Source organism: Anas platyrhynchos, chromosome 3 (assembly GCF_047663525.1).
Source record: "Anas platyrhynchos isolate ZD024472 breed Pekin duck chromosome 3, IASCAAS_PekinDuck_T2T, whole genome shotgun sequence".
In the NCBI taxonomy this organism is placed as follows: domain Eukaryota; kingdom Metazoa; phylum Chordata; class Aves; order Anseriformes; family Anatidae; genus Anas; species Anas platyrhynchos.
Genome location: NC_092589.1, coordinates 51,070,610 through 51,090,318, shown reverse-complemented (window position 1 = coordinate 51,090,318; position 19,709 = coordinate 51,070,610). Strand labels below are relative to the sequence as shown.

At 37.1% G+C, this 19,709-nt stretch overlaps 1 protein-coding gene across 9 annotated transcripts in view; it reads right to left on the bottom strand.

The window, feature by feature from the left end:
* The window catches only part of UTRN (utrophin), a 364,397-nt gene that overhangs the window by 231,289 nt on the left and 113,399 nt on the right, over window positions 1-19,709 (bottom strand). For all 9 annotated transcript variants that reach the window (XM_038175840.2, XM_038175834.2, XM_038175838.2 and 6 more), the window contains 10 exons: window positions 19,399-19,554; window positions 18,163-18,333; window positions 16,681-16,860; window positions 14,005-14,133; window positions 13,684-13,854; window positions 13,358-13,507; window positions 12,774-12,911; window positions 11,794-11,946; window positions 5,563-5,754; window positions 3,284-3,456 (listed from right to left, as the gene is read on the bottom strand). In XM_038175840.2, the coding sequence (XP_038031768.1) occupies window positions 3,284-3,456; window positions 5,563-5,754; window positions 11,794-11,946; window positions 12,774-12,911; window positions 13,358-13,507; window positions 13,684-13,854; window positions 14,005-14,133; window positions 16,681-16,860; window positions 18,163-18,333; window positions 19,399-19,554 (1,613 nt within the window). The remainder of the gene's footprint in view (window positions 1-3,283; window positions 3,457-5,562; window positions 5,755-11,793; window positions 11,947-12,773; window positions 12,912-13,357; window positions 13,508-13,683; window positions 13,855-14,004; window positions 14,134-16,680; window positions 16,861-18,162; window positions 18,334-19,398; window positions 19,555-19,709) is intronic.

Sequence of the window (19,709 nt, the reverse complement as noted above, 5' to 3'; positions counted from 1 at the left end):
GGGGAAGAAAGACCTCACCTGCAGCCCATTACTTTTTCTTAAACAACTTCAACAGCAAAGACTCGAGGGTTACTGTGTATATACAAATGTAATCTGAAATCAGCAGTATAACAAGAAAGGCTTGAAAGAGCTATGTTGCATTTATTTTCTTCACTAATTAAATTCAGCAATCCCAGAGTTCTAATGAGATTATTTTCATCAAAATTCTTATCTCATTTTTATCAAGGATTATCCATATTTTCTGGTACTTACAGGTGTTTTTTTTTTATCGTTCTTCATATTTATAATTGTAAGAAGAAAGCCTAAGAAAATCTCTACATTATTTTTTCTGACCCTATTTCCTAGGTTCTACCACTTCAGATACTTACGCATACCTCAGCACAATACACTAGACCAGTCTGTAGACTGACCCCAAATCTTGTTCTCCTTTTATTTCTCAGGTACATTTTACAAGCTTTAACTGAACATATTGTCTCAGGATAGTAGCTAATTTTACACTTAATGAGAAGAGATATTCTAAGCACTTGAGATAGTTTAAAAGAATACTTTAATGGCTTCCTTCAAAATGAACATTTCTGAGGGAGCTTTGCACACATGACTTTTTCCAGAATCTAGAGTTTTAAAATTTTACAAGGAGAACGTTGAAAATACAAAGCTTTAACTCCTCTGACATCCATTTCCTGCCTACAGCTCCAACAGCATTTTGTGCACCCAGCTGAAGTTTCTGGCTCCCGTTTTGAGCCAGATGCACCTGCTGCTGTTTCACCATGCAGTCTGCCTCAGCTGAAGGATTAAATTCCCAAAGTCCTGTCACTACGGCACCAAGATTTGGCTACATCCAGCCTCCTCAAAGGGAAGGCACTTACTTCCAAACCACAGCTCATTCCCAAACTACCAGCACTTGTAGCTCTGGTGGAAAGTCTACGGCGGAAGCAGCAGAACAAGCAAACCAGCACTGGTTTGAGCATGCAGCTCAACGAGTTGTTAGGTCTGTACATATACAGACAGACACACACACACACAATCACATACAAAAAAATAAAAACGTTTTATTTTACATGTGTTTAATTTAAACTGCAGTCAATTGGATTTAGTTGAGCTATTAAAAGCCTTGGTAAATGTCGTTCAATTATAGTTGTTTGGCTACATCTGAGCTTTTATACAAGGTTTAACTACTTAGCTAGTACTCAATCACAAAATCATTACTACCTCTGAATACTAAATCAGTCTTTTGCAAAAGACTTCAAATGCTGTTCTATTAATTCTGTCAAAATCTCCATGCACCCCAGAAACAGAAAAAAAGCCAGAAGTTATTAAGGAGATGGAGTTTTCTAGTCTTCCTTCTTATACTTAGGGAAGAATGGAAAAAACAAGAAGAACTTTCAGTTAAAAAACCAGTAACTTCACAGTAACAGAAAAGGTTTACGAATATTAATACCAAAATACAGTGTTTTAATATTGATGCTAAAACTGTTTTCATTAATCAAAATACATCCTCCCATTAACATTGCAGCACTTAAATTTAAGAAGTTATATACCATTTTAGCTTTAGCAGTCCCTTTTGTATCAAAACCATGCCCAATAACATTCTCATTAAGATGCAAAGCTTTACAAATGTTAGGAAGTTCAAGATTAATTTGTACTCAGTGAACCAAGTGAGGGGGTGATTTGTTGTATTTTGCCAGCTAATCAAAAACATTGAAGTTACTCTGATACGGTTATCACCTTTAATGGAAAGGTCAGGTTTCTGGTTAACCCTGACTACTTAATGAAACGAAGCTTTAGTAGTAAATGAAATGTTATTGATATTTACAAAAGGATAATAATGTGAAATTAAGTTACAGGGCACAAAAGGCATAACTAAAGCCCATTGTGCCTTGTACCTATGAAGACAACAAAAATAGCTGCATATAGCCAGGTATCAGGTTCTAAAGCACTTGTCTCCAAATGTATCAGGTGACCAATGGCAGCCAGCAAGAACCCAAAGTGATACCCAGCTAGCAACACTATTCTAAAATTAAAACATGGTGAAACAACATTGATGCATTAGAAGTCTTGATGCTTCACTGACCCAGTGGCAAAGAACTTCCTGAAGTCCCTGCTCAGACAATGACACCAACCAATTTTGCATTCCTACATATACCCAAGTGCTCTGCAGCTTGCATGACACATGCTTCCTAAAAGCACCTCTTCAAAATACACTACCAACCATGTTTGATATCAGATTTCTGATGCTACAACGCAAGTGAACATGGCTAGACATGGCATTGTACTCTACAGAAATTCTGCATCAACCATCATCTTATTTACATTAACATTAAAAAGCAAATGTAACTCCAGTATGAAAATTCACATTTAATTTTAGTTTTCATATAACCATCTTCAGTCATAAAGTTTTTTTCAATAGCAGCAGTCCCAGTATCTACTACTGTTTGTACTGTATCTTCAACTTATTGGTAACTTCCTGAACACACTTTCACTATTTCCAGCTTAAAATTCTTGCAGAGCCAGCCTATGCCTTTCTGACGCACTCATACACGTGTGACAAGGGGGTATAGAGTTTGATTTGAAACACTTAAAGACGTTGCAGATAAGACATCTTCTGTTTAGAATATCTTCTGTATAAATTAAAGTTTAAGTTGAATTTTTTTCTCCCACTTTTGGGGATAAGTGATATTACAACTATTTGATATTTTTGTGGAATGCAAATAGGAAATGCAGCATTTTTCCTGAGCATGCACTGCAATATTCTCTTGTTCTTTCAAATACAAAACAGTATAATACAGTAATCTCTCCTCCTCAACTATTGACAACAGAGATATTAGCAGCTATCATACATGGAGTTGAACTCAATGATCCCTGTGGGTCCCTTCCAACTCAGGATATTCTATGATTCTAACTATATTTTAAAGACCTTTCCTTGCAAGTTCCCTGCTTCAAAAGGACCACGGGCTTTGAATTCTTTGTTAAAAGATTTCTCACCTAATGTTTTTTCTGTTGGAACTTTTATTTGCAATATAACCTTACAAAAGCTTTATGTTTTATGAACAAAATATTCTACACTATTAAGTAAAAATAATCTCTACAAAAGTACCCAAACTACCATTTGCATGGTAGCTCTTTCAGTGTTCAATAATTCTGGCAATTACTCTGTAATACTGACATACTACAGTTGATTATTCTCAAACTTTGCTTTCATTGTCAGAGTACGTTTTTACAACACTTATGTTCCAGGACAAAATATTTACCACTAGGTCACAGACACCAAACACCCTTGACTTACCACTTCCGATCATTGTACATCCGATTAATTCTGTCCCATTCCGCATTCAGCTGGGTTAGTGCATCTCCTATTTGTATCGCCTCGGGCCCAGATGCTTCCAGAATAACATCAGGCTGCTTCTCATGTATGACCGCAATCTGATCCCCAAGTTTATCCAAATTATCTTTTACATTCTGCAAGTACAATAATAACACAAGCCATCAGTAAAGCCAACACCAGCAATGTGAAAAAATACCAGAAAGTAACCTCTTCAAAATGCTGTTTCGAAACAGTACCTACAATAAGACCATGACTGTTAGCAGTTCATAGATTAAATCATCTATAGCAGCTGAATTTAACAGTAAATAACATCTTCTTAAGCATGTCTTCATTTATTTTTTTTTAATTAAGACAATGAAATACTTTATACAGGTAAATCTTTTCCTGAGGAAAAAGGTCACACCATACTTTTCAAAACACTACCTTATTAAACAAATCCACATCTGTATCATGAGGACACTGTACATATTCCTTTCTCCATATAAAAAAAAATAGCTACCAGATTTGACTTTGTTTCAAATAATTGATAAGCACAGAACTGTGAAGGCAAAAGCTACATAAGAGTTAGTTTTAGATTTAAATGAAAAAGTTAAAGTAATGAATAGCAAATTTCAGTGAGCTACGATATAGGTGTGCCTGAAAACCAGACACCGCTGTAAGACTGCCTTTGCATTAAGAGGACAAACCAACCTTGCAAACAGTGCAATTTACTTTTTTTTTTTTTAATTTAAAACATCAGCACTTATAAAAATCTGTAGTCTGCTATTTGCTTCTTCTGAAAAGACTTTAGAATATACCAAAATTTCAAAATCAGATGAGACCTTCACCTAAATGATGTTTTTTAAACCCATCTTAACATAAACACTCCCAGTCATACTTAAGGGAATGTGCAAAGTAAACAATGAAGAGAAAACCTTATCAATAAAACAAAAGAGTAGCCAACTTGGACTGGCATCATTCCCCTATTTGTTTAGGAAGACAAAGAACAAATACAAAACACGACTGCCTCATGGAGCAAAACAGCTTTGAAATCCAAATGTTCTGCTGTTCCTGGGCTATGAAAAGGTAAATGTTCAAAATAATGCTCAGCATAAAGCATATGGGAAGCTAGTAAGTGAGCTAGCAAGCTATTTTTCCTTTCATTCAGCTGCTTTTATTTAACAAGGAATTACATGGTGTCAGGATGTGTACAAACATGTCCAGGAAAAAACAAAAGCGGCCAGTGTTTCCTCCATCACAGTACCATGCTGAACAAGAATTAATCAGCAGGAATAATAAGGTATCAGGAAAACATATGGAAAGCACATGGGATGCCAGAAGGTAGGTATGCAGCAAAAAGTAAAACAGCTGGGAAAAGTGGACTGTGTAAAAATTCTGAAAAACTTTTAAAGGACATATATAATAGCTGCAGAAACAGCTGAACTAGCTTTAGGTGAGAGGCAAAGCCTGACTACCTCAACTATAAGGACACATGAACCCCATCACTATGCTTTTCAACCCACATAGGTACATCCCCACTGCACCACATCATGTGCAATTCCCATGTTCTGCGGATGTTTTCTCTAGAAATCTCTGCATCATGCTCCTTTGCATGCTCAGAATTAACTAGAGGACTCAGACTCCCGCGTACTTAACCCACATGTGACAGCAGGATTCAGTATTTTCAAGCAAACTTTCTTCATCCCCTTTTGAACAGCAAATTCTTAGCTACTTCCTCATTGTTAATCACACAGGTAAATCCATGAGCTGGCAATGAGGAGTAGTGGGAGCTTAAAACTGAGCACATACTGGTTCTTGCTCATCAGAGCAGGTACTGCTGCCTTGTTGCCTCATTTATAGCTCCATAAAAAGTAAAGAATCTCCCTTTCTCACACTTCCCATGTAAGGAATTGTTTTTACATTACAAAGAACAGCTATAGCTGTTATAATCACCTTTAGTGTTTCTCTATATAATAAGTGGGCTATATGATGAAAGACTTGACAGTTTATCGAATTGAAAAAGTCAAACCCTTTTCCTGCTCCCAACTTTTCCCCACAGCTTCCACTCTTCTCCACTGTACATTCAAAGATAACAAGAACTAACCATAAATGTCTCATTCTGTAATTCTCAGTGCATGTTTGATCCAGCATGCAATGAACAAAAACACAAATACAGCCATAGAGCTACTAATGTATTTTTTTCTGCTGATATTCCCTTCTTTCCTCTTTCCCTCTGAATGTAATGCTTAGACATGCAATACCTTCAGTGCATCTTCCTGAGTTGAAAAATCCTCATAGACGCCAGTGTTTAGCTCGGGTGTATTCAGCAGCAGTTCAACATCAGCCATAGCTAGCAAGACTTTGTTGATTTCAACCAGGTATTCAGCTGAAAAAGGCAAGGTCCTAACCCCTGCGGCAAAGTGGCCTTTTAACCTCTGCTGGACAGTGATTGCCTAGAAAGATGAAAGTTCATTTTGTATTTCAAAGAGAAAGAAACTTTATGAAAAAAGTCATAAATTAATAGACTATATTCAGAATTAAAATTTTCTAAATTAAAAGACAAAACAAAGGCCTCTCTAGCAAAGTTGTATTTTCAGGAAGTTCCAAGTCCTGCAGAGAACTTTATTTATTCAAAAAACAAGTTACAAAACAGTAAATAGCATGCTTCATAATAAGGCTTTATTATTCTTTATTAAAACTCTGGGGAAGTGCACTGTTGTTGTTTCTCTCACCTTGATTCTCATCTTGCCAGTAGTTGGAACTTCTTGATTGGACCTACATCTAGTTGCCAGTAAGAGCCATCATCTATCTGCCTTCCTCATCATCAAGAATTCCCCTAAGTTACCAATTTATGTAAACAGACTCATTTTCTCTCCACATTCTTCTCAGTAAGCACCTGCATTAATGTTTGCCAACCATTTGTAAATAAATTAGTACTCTACCGGTACTACAGTACCACTTATTACTGCAAAACGAATATTAACTCCTCAAAACCTTGGCAACTGTTACCTGCTCTGGCTGTTAGACCAGGCTATCAAGCCAAGTACCATGTTAGCAGATAAAAAAAAAAAAAAAAGCAAGAACAGTAATTTCATGCAGCTTTTCCTTGGATGATAAACGATACCCTGAATCTGAAGAAGCCAGCTGTAAGAAGCTGTACACTGCCACACATAGCAAAGGTAGCAGCGTGTGAAGCAGGTACTCCGATGACGGAAGACAGTTTCTTGCTGAAAAGGTTTCTTTTCCAACAGGATTCTGCTAACATCCCTGAGAAGTGCACAGTTCTTTAAAATCAACGATGAAGAAGTAAACCACCTCCAAATACCAATGAATTCAAGCAACTTTTATGTGACCATCCTGCATTTGATGAAATTATCAGCAAGACAGACAGAGGCACTCAACTGTCTGTGCAATTTACTACGAGCAATGTCGTAAGCATATTCTAGGAGTATGAAGGCACAAACTAAATGTATGTTCAGGGTGGTTTCTGCCACTGCATTTTACTTTGCAATTACTTTGGGCTGGACACATGCAGGCAGTTAGCACAGCTTACAACAAAGAAAATAGTAAGCCCCGCTAATAAAGTTGCTGTGAACACCTCTCTGCATTTTCCTCCTACATGTTTCAGAGCATTTCAAATGTTACCTCAAGTTAACTTGAATGACATATGTGGTATATGTAACGTAGTTAAAAAGCAGAAGAACTGCAGCCAGAAATGTATGTTAAAGGATTCGTCATTCGGAACTTCTCATGCATTAAATGCTTCTAAGAATTTTATTTCTCTCAAGTACACAGTCATTGCTGAATCAAAACCAGGGACACAGATGTATTTCCACAAGACCTTTATCACTAAACATGGTGTGTTTTCAGTCATTCAGTGCACACCAAAGAAATAGGATGTCCAGATACGAAAGTATAAAGCTGAGTCTACTGAAATCAAGTACTACAGACAAACTCAAACATCATAAAATAATCCGCATTACTTTTGATTTAGTAACACTAATGCAAGCAAGCAGCACAGCCAAAACCATAAACTATATGCTTTAGTTACAAATCTAGCATTTTGGTTCCTGATGCTCCCCAAACAAACACTATTTTCTTGAGGTGCTGTACATATTTTGCTAGCTTCCATCACTGAAACTTGGAGCAAATGCCCAAGACTTTGTCAATGGCATGATTCTTCTGTGGAAGAAGCAGCCCCACCTCCACAGGAAGGAGACAAGGTCTATGCAATTGAAAATTTATTCTACCCAGCAGTGTGGGACATGATGGTTTGAACAAACAGCTGGATGCCTGCTACAGAGCAGCAGCCTAAAACACCTTCATGAAGTGTTTTCTTTAAATCTCCATCATGCCACAAGTCTCTTTCTCACACAGGCAACAGTCCAGAAACTGAGCTTCACCCAAAGGAATAGATCACGACACTGACTATTACTTTTCTACTTCACACACATTGCTTCATATCTTATTAGGGGAGAAAAAAGTAAAAAAAAAAAAAAAAAAAAAAAAAAATGGCATGTAGTGAAGCAGCTTTTCACTTGTTAACAATGCTGAAACTTTCTGCTTCTCCATTAGCCTCATCCAGGGCACCAGGTTGCTGCTCTTCTGCACAGCACTGAATTCCTCCTATTGGTGCTGTTCCTGCAGAGCACATCTCATTATTAATCTCTTCCAGCTGCCTCCCATCACCAAGATGATGTTTCCTTCTTTCACAACCCTCCTTCCAAGGCTGAACATATGTAAGTAAGTGTTGTAAACTACAGCTGAGTTTAAAGAGTTCTGCTGTTCTCTACCTTGCACTGCAGACTGGCAGCTTCTAAATCACAGCGCTAAGCATTAAAAACTGCAGGAGCAGAAATTTGACACAACTATGTCTCATGCAGTGCAAACACCTAAATCTCATAGACACTTCTTTTTTTTTCAAACTACACAAGCAAACTGTTTTCTTAGGCAAACACAAATAAAAAGTTAATCAAAGATTATTTAGTAGGAGATCTGACTGGATGACTTAATTGCTCTTTTCTATTTCATTTTGGTGGTCAGAGAACATGTTTATTAAATTTGCTCTCTTTAAATACTATGAAGAATAAAGCACTGGGGAAGATTGGGGAATACTCAGTTATAAGCGCACATCCTATAAACAAGAACTCTGAATGAGAGCTGTTGAAAATAATTTTAATTCAGTGGCCAAATAAATGTTTCCTCACATATTTAGCATCTATTTTAACATGCTGTTTAATATTTTGTTTCAGACGTCCTCTTTCCTCTTTCACATTTAAAGATATTTTGAAACAAGACCTACCAAAGATTCATCCTAAGGAGATACTTGCTTCCAAAGCAGGTTTTGCCCAAGAAATTGACATAAAATACTTTGTAAAAACTTTAACCAAAAGCATTTAACCCAGTCTTATCTCAGATTTCCCCACAGTTCTTATTCTCTTTGCAAATAAATACACTTCTGATTAGAAAATGCCCACTTCTTAACCAATCCTTGCCCCTTCTTTATCTCACTCAAAATATTTCATAACCATTTTCTGAGAACGATTTTCTGAAGCTAAACTCTTGCGACCACTTCATTTGTTCTTCTGGCTTAATTAATGAAGTCAGTAAATAACTTATTTGTGGACAGCATAGCTAATGCTTCCTATTCAAGTAATCCAGAACATCCCCTATAAAAAGCACAATACGCAAACAAACATGTTTTCTTTACTACCAGAATAACACTTGTCTGTGTTTTAGTTTGTAAGAAAAACTGCACTGTGCATGAAGCAGCAAATTCACTTACCATCTGCAAAATGATCATTTTCACTTCAAAACAGCTCTCTAAAACATGGAAAATTGTCTCAGAAACTTTAGTCAACTAATTAACTCTGCAATCTAAGGTTTATTTTTTCCTTCCCCTCATTCCCAGCTAAGCCAGAACAGAACAACTCAAATAAATACTCAAGCAAGGTTAAAAAAGAAGCAACTCGAGGTGATACGCAACATCCCTACAAATTTCCAACATGGACTTTTCTAGCTAACACATGGATTGCATAGCAAAGGTTATTCAGAAGTACCTGATATGCAAAAGGATTACCAATGTTTCAGAGATACCTGTAGTCCTATAACCCCCAGAAGTATACATGATGAGTATTATTTATCATCCAGCTACTTGCAGCAATATAGATATGGCCTTCAAGCACTATAACTAAGTTCTCCCCTCCATACTCATTCAAAAAACTGTAAATAATGTATACATAAAGCCTTAATTGGAATCTTCTACCTAGCTTGGTTGATGAAATCTTTCTTTCCTTGATTCATATAGTAGTCTCTCTTCCACTTCTGCCTGCAACTTCTTCACATCAAGGTGAAGTGTTGAGCTAGCTGTCCACTGGTGGGACAGGATTTCACTTAATGCTTCTCAGCTGTGAATTCAGATGAGCATAAGAGCCTGCAATTTGTTATTTGGTAGTCTGGGGGCCCTATGGATACATCCAGGGCTTCCCTTTCTTTACCTCCATCAGACGCCCTTACTGACTAAAGGAGGAAGGGGACAAAGCACAGGCGAGATAGTAACAATTGGGAGTAGAGGGGTGTTCTTAAGGAATTTTAATATTAGGATTTCTCCTAATGGTGAGGGCAAGTCAAGTCTGTTGCCTCCAAGAGAATTCTGAAGCAACTGTGTTCACATAAAGTGATTATCTTTCTTCAGAAGACTACTATTCCCTACGAAAACTGTACAGCCCCTACTTAAAAATAAAAATTTAAAGAATAAAAAGAAGCCTCAGGGCACATCCTTCCTGGCAAGTGTTCAAGATCAATTAGTAAAACAGATGAGAAAACAAACCACAAAACTAAAATATGGTAACCCGAGGCAGGCTGGCTTACCACTCAAATACCAGAAGGCTTGAGACACAAACACCTGAAGGAAAAAGCAGCAGTTTCAATTTCACAGCAGTAATGAAAAATGCTCTGGTCTAAAAGCCCCAGCTAACACAGCCAGACTAGGAACTACACCTAGAACTGTGAGGATGTGATACAATTTAACTAATTCTGAGCAAAGATAACATTCCTCAAGCCATCACCTATTGTAATTGCTGTTTCAATCTGTATGTACATGATCTTCCGCATTTAGCCCCAAGATACCAAGATGCAGTAATTCAAGAATTCCCTTTATCCAGAAATGCCAGGGATCAGCTGCTGTATATCCCTAAATACAAGGGCTTTATGGAAGGCAAAAGATATTCCTTAGGGAAGACCGGTGAACCAACAGGGACAAGGAGGGCCAGTCTGAGGCACAACCAGACTGTTCCCACCATGGAAAAACATTTAAGTACACATTTTCCTCCTTTCAATATGCCAGTTGATTCACTCAGAAAGCAGCTGATGGTCAAACAGACAACTGAATCATACTGCCTTACTTCAAAGGTGGCAGGACCCTTCCAAGGACAGCAGACTGCCTGCCACAACTCGACAGAAATCGCATCGCTACAGCTGTGAATAAAGAGTTCCACGTTACAATCTCATGGTATGAGTCTCACAGGGAACCAGAGCATTTTACCCCTGCCTCCACGCTAATTGGTACTGGGTTAAAAAGTTACAGAGCAGTCAAGAAGAAATTGATCGGCTTTAATTACAAAGCTTCATATGCAGAAACTGAGAAATACCTGACAGATTGCCTAGCCCCCAAGCCTGACCAAGAAATTACTGCTTCACAAGGCTCCTCACTGTTATTGCCTTAAATATTGAAGTAATTACCATGCAGCCACAGTGTTCTGCAGTATGCAAGACGGAATAAAATACAACTACGCAAGACAAATAAAACACAATACAAAATATGCCACTGAAGATATCTGTACCCTCAACAACCAAGACATACAGCTTTTGGGGAAGTAAATTTTATCAGACCCTGATATCCTATTAAATCAGTTGTGAAACTGTTTGTCAAGACTCGCTCACACACACTGTGATACATAACTCTTCTCATCAAAAATGCTTCAACCTTTGTCATTTTTTTAATCTTCATTGTGTACAGTAGTATTAATCACATGAGGATATTTCTCACTCCCTAAGCACATGAAGCAGTGAAAGGAAGCATCAGAGCAGTTACAATATCACTACCACTGCATGCAGAGGCACCGAATTTAAGCCTTAAACAGGCTTTATTCATAACTGCACCAACCTGACTTTGAATCTAGCTATTTGAGCCAGGGTATCAAAAACAGCTAGGCATAATCCCCATGTGCAAGACTAACAAGAGAAACTGTCTTGATTCAACCACTCTAAGACTTGGGCCTGATGGCTGGGGCATTTTGAACCTATGATCACTAGGTAGAAAACCTAAACTGGTATATGCAGATCTTTTCTTACTGAAAAATGAATGCTGTTATTCTGAACACACTTCTTCCCAAGAAATCATCAACAGAATAGACATAAACCATAATATATCAGTCCCTAAAGCTCATACACAGCCTTCACTCTGCACTAAGGAAAAAAAAAGTTTCATTTACCTGCAGTTTTTGTTCATCTTCCATTCCTTGCAGCCCTGACATACGGGGCTCAGTCTCATCCAGCCACTTCATTAGAGTGTCATGGTCCTTCTTATAATGGGAAAACGCTGGAGAGAGTTCCACTATCTGCCTCCTTTGAAATTTCCTGCACTCCTACAATCCAATGTAACAGGAAAAACAGTATGAGAAGAGGGAAGTAACAAACTTAAAAAAAGGTCTTACTTATCTTAAAAACAAACTATCCAAGGGATTCATTTGATGAGAGAAATTCCAAAATATACAACAGTGGAAGCCATTTAATTTTTAAAAAATAGACATACCTTATTTATCTGCACATATTGTATTAAAGCCTGCCTAACAGTCTTACTCTGTCTTTGAGCTACACCTCATCTGAGCTATACCTCATCTTACCAACTCTAATATTCAGGTGAGCTGAAAGGAGTATAAGAATATAAATTCCCTCTGTCCTACACAAAAAGCATTTTAAATATGACTTGTGTGAAAGCACAGAGCAAGCAATTGCTAGAGTCAGCAATTGCTGACAACACCCGCTACAGAAACAGAGAGGAATTCGGGGTCACTTTGACTCAAGAAATCCATGACTATGTTTGTGTACATGCATCTATGAGCTACTCTTAACACAACCCTGTGGTGGCAAAGACATCTGGAGCAAATGTCGAGTTGCCTGCATCCATCTGTGTCATCCAAAGACACATTTACACCCTGGATGTATCCATTGGGTGGCCCTCTGTGAAGCTGTAAAAAGGACTTCAACATCAAAACCACTATCCCAAAACTTTGTAATGACAAAATTCATATTTTCAAATTGCAGATATTCAGAGTCATATGTATGCATGCACATTTAACTCTTCCATGGAGACAATTACATACTAAAAAAAGTTATAACCAGATTGTAAGTGGGATACCAAAGGGAAGACAGCAAAAATGTGCTGTTACTGTAATAATTATCATAATCATACCTGCACATTGTTGTACTTAGTCTGCAGAAGCAACAGCTGCATGCGGATCTTCTCTCTCTTACCGTCCTCCATAGGCTGCTGTAACAGCTGCCCTCCCCTCTGTAAAACCTCCTCAATGTGAGCTCTTTCTTGATCCAGCTAAGTTCAGACAATTAGATACGAAGAACAGGAGAAGGAGAAAGAAAAGGAGACGTAGGGAAAAAGAAAAAAAAAAAAAACAAACACATTTTGCACCATACTACTTTCACACTAAGCAAAACTTATAAACAGCTACTTTGAGTAGAAGAAGAGGAAGGAGATGTACATCAAATTTCACTACCTGGCAGAGATTATGTAAAACCATGATAAAAATACAGACTGACGCTGGACTAGATACTCTCAAAGCATGAACCAAGAAGAGCAGCTATGGGAAAAGTATAGGCAAACCATAGAATCTTTCAAACCCTAGTGACTCCCTTCATTTTTGAGTCCTACCTTAAAAAGACTTTCTCAAAAGAATTCCCCCTGGTAGTCAGAGGGAACGTAACATGGACAAAACAGGAAAGGATTTAGTCAGTCATTTAATTCTCCCATTGCTCACAAACCTTTTCATCTCCCTCACTCAATTCCTGATGCTTTTCCACAACTTTTAACATGTTCTGTAAGTCACTCTCAAATTTTTCCAGGTCTGGAAAAGCCACTCTCACTTCATGAGGCTCTGATGTGACAGGGAGTCGTTCTTGTCCAACAAGCATCTGCAAAGTAATAACAAAAAAAATGTACAAGAAAATCTTTCATAAATCTTTCATAAAGATCTACACTTAACAGAGAATCAAAAGCAGGTAAGTGACATTTTAACACAGAAATCTATTCCACAAAGTATCTGTCATTGTTTTGACCCCCAATGCATATTTTGTGTCACTCTCCTCACCTTGGCACTTTTGATGTGCTGAGAGACCTTCTCAAAGTTACGGTTCAGTTCTGCCAGCTTGGGTTCAACAAGCTCACGGCATGACACTCCTCGACCATTCATTAGGATGATAGCCTGATCACGCACATGATCCACTCTCAGACTAACATCATCTAATTCAGATGTTAAACGCTAAGTGAAAGAAAAAAAACAAATGGTTACACCAGGAAAGGGAAAAAGTGTTAACAAAAAAAAACAAATAAGGCAGCAGACTTGAATTGATTTAATTTAGAATCCAAAATTGACTTGACAGTTTCCCCCTTAAAATGCAAGATTTCCTACCTTCACAGTTTCCTCCTTTTTGCTTGCTGACTTTTTCTCAATCTCATCCAAAAGGGCTTCAGCCTGATATAGCCAAGTACTTATGTGAGCAACATTTTCATCAAAGATTTCCAGCTGACTCTGATGATTCTGGAAAAAGATTAAAAAGATCTATCAATGTGAAAAGAAAACAAACAAAAAACTATTCTGAGTAGAAAGTAGATCAGTGGAATAGAAACTGTTATGAATACACCTTGTAAAGAAACACTGAAAATTAGATTGTACCTTTCACCTTCAGTACGTATTTACAAGATTGCAATTTTCATTCCAGACCCTTCAGTATTATTGTTCATAATTCATAGAATGAGACACAAAAATAGCTGAGCTGGTTTGTCCAAATACAGACATACAGTGTATTATAACATTACAGCCAGACCACAACATCTCTCTCTCAAACAAACACATTATTTCAGCTATTGCTAGCTGAAAACAGTACACGTTATGTGTGGTTAGTTTTTGTTTGTTTTTTTGTTTTTTTTTTTAACTGAAAGTGTATTACAACAAAATCTACAAATTATAATATATGCAGGTCTTCATATTTTACTGATTACATTAAAATATTTCTTCCTCTTGGGAAAAAACACATTATTGACATTTTAATTAGGTCTCCTTTCATATGCAATCAGAAATTGTAATGTTAGGTCCAAAAGACAGAAACACATTTTTTCTGTCTACAGATATGGTCATATTCTGAAGTTCTCACAGGAAGGAGGTCTTAACAGATATAGCAGTAGTATTTTATGAAAAGATTTATGCCTTTACAATGAAAGAAAATTCTAGGAACAGAAAAGAGGACACAAAGGAAAATAGGCTGAAAGACATAATACAAAAAGGCGAATTTTTGGACTTGAAGATTGATTTGTGTGACTGTTTACCATATGTGAAACCTGGTCAGCTGTGACGAGGAGAAGAAGGTAGAAAGATGTAGTAGCAACTACATTTACCCAAAAATTTGACAGCTATTAGCAAAAAAATGCAGCCATGAAATGTACAAGAAGAGTTACTTCCCATAAACACAGAAGCAGTTCTGTTGGTCAAAATCCTAATGGACAGGCATCAGGATTGATGGTACATTTCTGATCATCTAAGATGAAGCAAATCTATCATATTTAGCAAAGTACCATCCTGCTTAAGCAGGCAGCTTATTACCCAAATAAAGAGGAGCTGAGCTTTTGCTTTTTTAGACAAACACCTCAAAGGGAGGAGAAGAATGGGAGGACTGCACTCTGCATCAACAAACTTGTAACTTCCCCTACAGAAAGAACAATTTAATCTAACAGTACACAAGGGTAATAAAATTAATTTAGAAGGCTTTTAGTTGTGGCTCATTCTTGCAGCATTATCAAGGTAAACTACTTTACTATTCCTAAAATGGACATCATCAGATTATGAAACGAATTTTATGACCTGCAACAGGCACTGAACAGGAACCACAAGACTCATCTTCCAGGTCTTTCCCAAAGTTTCCACAAATTCAGCCCATATCACCTTCTGAAGGAGGAATACCAAACCAACTGAACATAGCAATACCCTATCTAAAATGTCAGTCTGATACAAAGATCAGTTGTAGACTCTTTCATGTCCATTTAGCAAAACTTGAAGCCTTAGGCTGCAATACACTTAGTCTTCCATTTATTCAGCCAAACAGACACATCTGGCCTCATTTCAGAGTTGGCATATGCTTAAATATTTGCACTTATGGACTGTCCGAATGAGCAATAGGCTGAGAGAGGGTCCCAAGTGCTTTGCTGAAAACAACTAGGAAGTTATCAAATGCCTACTAAACTGCCATGATTTGGGTCCCAAGGAAGGCTATCAACACAGAAACACTCTATTCATGCTAAAGCATGCAAAGAGGTTTATTCCAGGCTGAATAAGAGAAGCACACACTGCAACATCTGGGAAAGCAATCCTTTTGGGACTAGTTTTATTAGTTTTGTTTTTCTAGTTCGTTTTCTATTTACATTAATAAATGACCTTAAAGGAAGTTACACAGAAAACACAAGATCCTTCTTTTGGGCTCTTGGTAAGCTGCTATGAAACAGCTACTTGAAAGAAAATTAACTCTATCCCAGCTGAAACCAGGACAGTTCACTAAGCATATTTCTATAGAAAAGACAAAGTCATACCACAAAGTCTAGGGAATGTAAAAATCCAGAAAAAGAGTCCTAGCACTGATGCCAGGAGAAAAAAAAAAAAAAAAAAAAAAAAAAAAGACAAAAGTAAAACTAAGCCAACAGCTTTATTCTCTGCAACTAAAGCAAGTTATTCCCACTTAGTCAAGTTAACAGTCTGCCTAGGATATCTACCTAACTTCACCACTCTCACATCCATACTTCACTTCACATTTTCATCTCCTACCCACTGAGCATCACCCAATTCTACAGAGCACATGGCACCAATGCCTATCAGCATGTCTAAAACCTTGTGAAATAGTTTCCCACATTCCTCTTTGTATAACTCCTCAACGATCACCTCTTTATCTACATAGAATGGATTTCTGGTTACAACATTCCTTTAAGACCATGAGGCACCATAGAAGCTTCACATCTCAGCGAAGTGACACAAATGAAAATTCCAACTCCTCCAAGTGTGCAAAGGGAAAACCACTTGCAGTATTTGTCACAAGCAACTTACCAACAAGGTGTCACACCAGTCCTCGGTCCAGGTCCGAACTCTGCTCCAGCCAGCATTTAGGACACAAAGCTTCTCCTCTAAGGAAGTCTCACTCCCTTCCACTAGAGCCTGGAGCGCAGTGCAGCTTTCTGTGATGCTCTTCAGATCAGCTTTCCTCCTCTCCAGCTCTCTCAGCACATTCTGAAACAAGAAGGAATCATTCACAGAACACTGCAAACTACTCTCAGTCACAAGGGCAAGCGAGCCAGACATGAGAATTAAATAATATGCCATCTCTTTAATATCAGTGTATGGTTTCCACATGGAAAGCAGCATTTTCTGCCATACACTATCTCCAATTATTATTGATAACATCCAGCTATTTAGAAAACTCTTTGAAGTCAGTGTACAGTGTGTGAAACAATGCATTTAATCACAAATAATGTCTGGAGCTTCTTGAACATCTTATTACCTGTGAGTTAAATAATTTATTTTAGTTTATTATCTTAGAGAAAGCAAAAACCTTCCAAATTGCTACATTCTAAAATTACCTCCAGAAAACCTTAGGATGGAAAGGACTACTTTTCATGCTATATAAAGAGTTTGCCCTCCTGGTGGTGCAGCGAAGAGCTCATGAATTATTAGCATTTCTTACAAAGGTATAGTAAATATAGTTCAGTAACTATTGCACATGCCTGTTTAGAAATAAATCTTAGGAATACTCCCACAGCAGAAGTGTAGTACTAATGATTGTTAATCCTGAGTCAAACTGGTGAGAACAGATTGTAATTAGACGCTTTTCTATTTTTATAAGCTTGAAATTTTAAGATTGTTCACAGACCTGCTCCAAAAGGAAATGGTGACAGAAATCAAAGACTGGAAAGATCAGAATTGCTGGAGTGTATCAACTGACATTTATTCCTAACTCCAAGGATCACACATACAAGTTTCCCTAGTGCAAGAAAATGGATGCTTTCTTCAGAATAATTAGAACTTATTCTTTTCCTTCTGTGAAAAGTTCCAATTTATGGATATAAAAGAAAATAAGGAAATATTGGTGCTTTTTGTTTTGCAAAGTCAATTTTGAAGACAGAGCTGTCTCAATGAAAAGTTAAAAACACAACTTCTCATTAAAAACACCTAAGAGTTTTCAATCTGCTGTCCCAGTAAAATATTTTATACGGCCCCAAATTATATTTCCTGATAATTACAAATATTACAACTATGAACTGTTAAAGACACACTAAGTCACTTAGATACTATTAATACTAAGTATGCAGTAATATCTCTAATATTTCACTGGCCATCTGAGTCAAGATGCCTGAGATGAAACAGATTACTTTCAGAAAGCTACTGTATATGACTTACTGAATCTACTAAAATTTCATAATGAGATGAGATTTAGGAACAAACTACAGGGATTTAAATTCTCAGTCACTTCCGCATAGCATTGCTGTAATGTTAAAAATGTAATTTATTCTACATGTTTTAAAACATGCTCACCTTAGCCCAGGCAATTTCAGAATCCAGATCAGAAAGCAAGCTCTCTGAAGTGGACTTCTGCACTAACTCCGCCTCAGTGGTAGCTAGCCACTCTGACAAAGAGGAAGCCTCTTTTCTCATTTTGCGTGCCAGCTGAGATGCTCTTTCAAGGTCTTGTTTTCCCTCTGTGACCTACAACAAGAAAAACAAAACAAAGAAAACAAAAAAGAATTTTAAAAGAGCAAAAATGGAAGGACTAATCAACTAAAATATTAACTTGAATACATCAAATCTTGGCATTTTAAAGCTTCCTTTCACTATGAAGGACCCTGAAAAACTGGTTATAAACATCAGAACTTTACTATAACAGAACTTTTACTATATAAAGAAGAATATATAAAACCAGAATAATTTTAAATTAAGATACACTTAAAAAAATGCACACCACTTATTTATAGCTAATAATAATAATCACCAAACTGAAGTTTAAACTATGTTTGTTATGACCTGTAACCAAAACTCAAGGGGATATAGAATCCAACTACACACACTCACACAGGTAAAATTCAGATTTCTTTTTATATTTTTTGGACAGACCTGCTACAGAAAGCTATACAGAAAAGTTTCACTGAAAACCTAGTCTGCCCTTGAAAACCACTCAGTAAAGTGAATATGAAACATGATGTTTACTGCAGTATAATCAATTCAATTTCACACTGCCTATACAATTAGTCTGGTCAAACTTTAACACTTGAGAGTAAAACCAACCACACAAGTCAGAATCAATTGACATTTCAAAAAATTGTTCTTTCTCAATTTAATGTTTGCACGTACTTATTGAAAATGATACAGTCTTTGAAGATCTAAAAAAATAAATTCAGAGATGCAAACAAAATTGTCATCTTACACTGTAAATAACCCTGCCTTTCTGTCCTTCCCTAATTTATTGTCCTCGTATGTCACCAGCACAGGTTCCACTAGAATACACACCTTGAGCATTCTGCGCTTTACAAAAATAAAATACTTTCTAAGGCCCATTTCAACAATGTCATCTATGCATTTACTCACAGAACATTGAACAGGCCCAAGTCTGCTTCAACATCTGTCTTAATTTTGACAGGAAAAAACATTTCTCCTGGATGTAGCAAATAGCCTATCAGCTTCAGAATCATAGTAAAACGTCATCTGACATCAAAACAACAAAAGGAGGGAATTTACATGCATATAAATGATCATGCATAGATTTAGTTTTCTTACCTGTGCCCCCAAGTCATTGTAAAGAAATTTCAATGCTGTCAGTTGTTCGTCCATTCCTTTGGGATTATCTGTCTGTTGCTTCTGTACAATTTGCCTTCCTGTCTTGATGACAGTTTCAACCTCCAATTTCACCTCACTGAGGGTTTTATACAGTTTCTAAAAGTACAAATATGTACAATAATGAATTATCTGTAGTTAAAATTTTCAGATTGTTTGATTTGGTGTAATTAAACTCTGAGCTGTGGACTAAGAGCAAATCAAAACATGTAACAGTGGGCAATGAGAAAACTGTCTGTGAAGTATGTTTCAAG